A 4653-nucleotide genomic window follows, 5' to 3' on the forward strand; every position below is an offset into this window, starting at 1 on the left:
ATATGTGCAAGGGAGAAAAACACTGAATGAGCCAGGCCTGGTGGCACACGCCTGTAATCCCACGACTCAGGAGGCTGAGGCAGGAGGATTGCCATGAGTTCCAGGCCAGACTGAGCTACACGGTGAGTTCAAGGACAGCCTGAACTGCATAGTGAGACCTTGTTTCAAAAAGGGAAAATAATTGAACCAATGAGTGTATGTAGCAATAAACAAAATCTGCTTGATTTAAACAAATTAACACATTTCTGAGGATTTAGCTCAGTGGCACAGAGCCTGCCTGGTAAGCACAAAGTCTTGAGTTTGATCCTCAATACAAAAACAAACAAACAAACAAAAAACCCAACAACAACAAAAACCTCCACAGTAGTAAATGTCTTCCCCGGAAAGGGTCCTGACCGGTCCCGTTAGCTGTGCCCTCATCCATTGGGAGGAGAAAGCCTCTGTGAGGTCTGTCATCCTGATGACGAGGTAGACGCAGGTTCCTGCACGCAGGAGGTGACCGGTCCACAGGAGGATGTGCCGCCCTGACGGAGGCCGGACAGGGACTGATCGCGCTCGGGATCCGCTCACCTGAGGGACGCAGAGACCCTGGTGTGACAGGTACTGTCACACAGAGGTCACAGGGTCACACAGAGGGCCGCGAGGTGGACAGTCCTACGGGAGCGCAGACAGATGTCCCTCCTGTTTGACCACCATGTCCCGCACCTGCGACCACGTCGCTAAGCAGGTTGGTTGCTAAGTGAGGAACTGGGCATAGTACAATGTTCACAACAAAGAGAGGGTCAGAGGAAACGCCAGCGCGATGACTTCGCTTTTAGTTCCATAAAGCTTCCATGCAGTACTGTTTTATGTGTAAGGGAACGCAGAGCTCCAGTACAAATTGCAGAAATGACCGTAGGAGAAGGATCCACCAGGCGGCGCTGCAGCTCACATTCCTGCATGGAGTCCAGGAGGGTTGTGGGTCGTGATTCCCAGCAGTCGTCAAACAATGAGACCCACAGACTCGCCTAGCGCTGACTTAAGATCCACCCACAGGTATGACACAGTTTGATTTCTACAGTTTGACCTTTCGATTTTCATGGAGAAAAGATGTGCGACCACCTTGTAGAACAACAGTCTTATTTGCTTGCCCCATCTGGTCATTGTAGTCAGCAGGCTGGTTAATTAGAACAGTTTGGAAGGTACATACATAGCCAATGGGAAATCTGTTAGGAACAAAATTGAAGCCAGGCATGGTGGCGCACACCTGTAATACCAGCACTTGGGAGGCTGAGGCAGGAGAATCACCATGAGTTTGAGGCCAGCCTAGGCTACATCGTGAGTTCAAGGCCAGCCTGGACTACATAACCAGACCTGTGTCAAAAAACAAGAAAGAAAGAAAACCCACCAAAACAACAGTACAGGAAAAGGAAAATGTTCATAATTCACAACATTTTAAGAAACCAGTTATATCCAGGGTGATGGTACACACTTATAATCCCAGCACTCAGATGGCTGAGGCAGGAGGACCATGAGTTCCAGGCCAGCAAGGGCTACGTAGTTCAAGACCAGCATGCGGTTTCAAAAAAACAACAAAAAAATTAAATCTGGCAGAGCTCTTTATGAAATTTAGGGTTATGTTCTAGGACGGAATTAAAGATGGTTATTTTATTAGTAGTACAGCACTAGTGTAACACGCATGAGGCCCCAAGTTCTGCCCCCAGCATTATAAATAACTAAGTTAATTATTCACATCACCCTAGCCCACCTTGAAGTGCCAGGTTTTTTACCCATAAAATGAGAATGAGGAAAGCACCTCCCTCTAAGGTTGACAACAAATAAGTTCCTGGCAGGAGGGAGTTGCTATTATTGCCTGGCCTTACAGCACACACCTATACACTCAGCATGTGTGAGACTGAGGCAGGAGGATCTCAAATTTGAGGCTAGCTCAGGCTACATAATGAGACTTTGTCTCAAACAACAAGAAGGTTAGCTTTTGTTTTATTTTGTTTTGTTTTTTGAGATAGGGTCTGTGTACCCTAGGCTGGCCTAAAACTCTCACCCGTCTTCCTGCCTCAGGCTCCTGAGCACTGGGATTACAAGCATGTGCCACTACACCCAGCCAAAAAGGCTATTATCACTGGAATTTTAGCAAATATAGTGGTTTGTGCCTGAGGGCCGGGCCTGTCTAGCCTGTGATGACTCAAACCACATTAAAGCCAGCCCAAGGGGCCAGCCGTCTTCCGGTCACACTGTTCCAGGTACAGGTAACAAAAGACAGGAAGGCAAACAGCCCAAGTGACAAATGTTTCTGGCACCAGCAGGAACAGTAATTAAAAGTGAGGCAGTGCTGGGCGTGGCAGTGCACACCTGTGATCTCAGCATTCAGCCTGCAGAGGCAGGAGGATCTCTGACAGTTTGACGCCAGCCTGGGCTACCTGTTGAGACCCTGTCTCAAAAAGCAAAGCAAGCTGGGCGTGGTGGTGCACGCCTGTAATCCCAGTGCTCAGGAGCCTGAGGCAGGAGGATCACTGAGTTTGAGACCAACCTGGGCTATACAGTGAGTTCCAGGGCAGTCTGAACTACATAGTGAGACCCTGTTTCAAAAAAAAAACCCAAAAAACAAAAAAAGCAAAAGGCTGGGGATTGGCTCACTGGTTCCACCACCTGACCTGCCTTGAAAGTGCAAGGGCCTGAGTTTGATCCTGGTACCACCAACAAACCAACCCAAAGCAAAAGAAACAAACAAAAAGCAAAGCAGATAGGGGTCAGACAGGAGCCACAAAGGCCTCTGTGAAGGGTCTTAGGTCAGCTTAGTCGGCCCAGGGCTGGTCTTACAGCCACCTCTCCCCTGGACCTTCCCCGGGTCTGTGTTACACTCACACTGACACACACGAGTACAAGCAGTTGCACCAACAGCTCATGCACGTCTTTAGGGCGTTTATACCGGGGTTTCAGCTATTTTTCAATGTTCCTTCAACAATCAAAGCAAAAGCATTGCAAAATTTCTTTACTGTTTTTTCTTTCTTTTCTTTTTTGGTACCAGGAATCAAACTCAGGGCCTCAGCAGTGCAGAATTTCATCCTCACGTGGGATCAGCAACCAGCCAATTACATGACAGAGCCGAGAAGCTTTCGAGATTGTGAATCTCACAGGTAAGTCAGTGACAGCAGGCAGGGAGGGGACACGGGCTGAGGAGCTGACAGGAGGACTGCAGACAGCTGTCCCAGAATTCCAGCAAGGACATGATTGACTGTGATAAGACAGAGCCAGGCACATGCTGGGCTCCTGTGATCCCAGCGTTCAGGGACCCAAGGCAGGAAGACTACAAGTTCAAGGCCAGCCTCATAGCAGGACCCTCAGAAAACCAAGCAGCCGGGAGTGGTGGCGCATACCTAGGATTGAAGTGCTGGAGAGGCTGAGGCAGGAGGATCGCTGCAAGTTTGTGGCCAGCCTGGGCTACTTACTGAGTGCAAGGCCAGCCTGGAACATGGTGAGACCCTGTCTCAAAATAAATACATACATACCTACAAACAAAATACTTCCTGGCTCTGATGGCAGCTCAACTCAACTAGCATGTGAAAGGCCCTAGGTCTGATCATCAGCACCATTAAAAAGAAAAAGAAAAAAAGCCCATCTTAGGCCTTCAGAGCAACCCCAAATCAAGGCAACACCTGAGAGAGACAAATCAATGGTAATTGTAAAATCAATCAGGAGGAGAAAAGTAATTAAAATAAGCCCATAATCTTAGCAATAAAGACAGAACTCGAAAGGCTTTAGAAGTATTCATTTAAGTAGTTCAAATTGAAAGCAGAAGGGAAATGAGAAGCTCCAGGCCACACCTTCACCGAAGGCAGACCGCAAGTTCAAAGCCAACCTAGGCAACTCTGCGGGATACTGTCTGAAAATAAAAATAAAAGGGCTTGGATATGGGTCAGGGATGGAGAGCCCTGGAGCTCAGCCCCGGGTAGCGGGTTAGACAACCTTAGTATTTCACATTTTGTTTCGCTTTGTTTTGTTTTGATACTGGGGATGGAACTCATGAGCTTGTGCTTTCAAGGCAGGTGTGACACCACGGAACCAAATCCCTGGCCCGCTTTGTTTTTTGAGACAGGGTCTTGCCACGAAGTCCAGGATGGCCTTGAACTCACTATGTAGCCCAGGATGGCTTCAAACTCGTGGCAATCCTCCTGCTTCAGCCTCCAGAATGCTGGGATTACAGGCATGAGGCACCACGCCCGGCTTATGTATTTTAAAGTTAAGAATCAGTATGTACTGCAAACTTGCACTAAGAAAAATACAAATTAGAAAAAAAGACAAGAATCAGATCTGAGAGCCAGTTATTTAGTTCCACGGCACAGGGTCCCAGGTTCGATCCCCGGTGACAGAAAAAAAAAAAAAAAATCACATCTGAGTCTGGAGTGAAAATATCTTGCCCGGGGCCACGAGGACCTCAGGATCTCCCGGTGCACGCAGGGGACCAGGAAAGGGACAGCTTGCCCAGCAGGGCCCAGAACAGGGCGCAGGCAGTCCGCATAAGCTCCGGGGTCACAGCTTGTCCACGGTGGCCGGGCCGACCTGCACTGCCCTCGGCGGGACTAGGGGCAGGGGCTCAAGATGGGGTAAAAACCGCGACAACGCCCGCCTTCCACGCCTCCAGCCCCCAGCCCCAGC

The 4653-nt window shown here is 49.0% G+C and overlaps 1 protein-coding gene across 1 annotated transcript in view; it reads left to right on the forward strand.

Moving 5' to 3' along the window:
• Positions 1–800: 800 nt before the first annotated feature.
• The window catches only part of Itpr3 (inositol 1,4,5-trisphosphate receptor type 3), an 82953-nt gene continuing 79100 nt past the window's right edge, over positions 801–4653 (forward strand). The window contains 2 exon segments of the mRNA XM_033766386.1: positions 801–1035; positions 3026–3134. Coding sequence (XP_033622277.1) covers positions 3094–3134 — 41 coding nt within the window. The 5' untranslated portion in view covers positions 801–1035; positions 3026–3093.

The sequence above is a fragment of the Fukomys damarensis genome, unplaced genomic scaffold, assembly GCF_012274545.1.
Source record: "Fukomys damarensis isolate Sample0158 unplaced genomic scaffold, DMR_v1.0_HiC HiC_scaffold_20, whole genome shotgun sequence".
Taxonomy (NCBI): domain Eukaryota; kingdom Metazoa; phylum Chordata; class Mammalia; order Rodentia; family Bathyergidae; genus Fukomys; species Fukomys damarensis.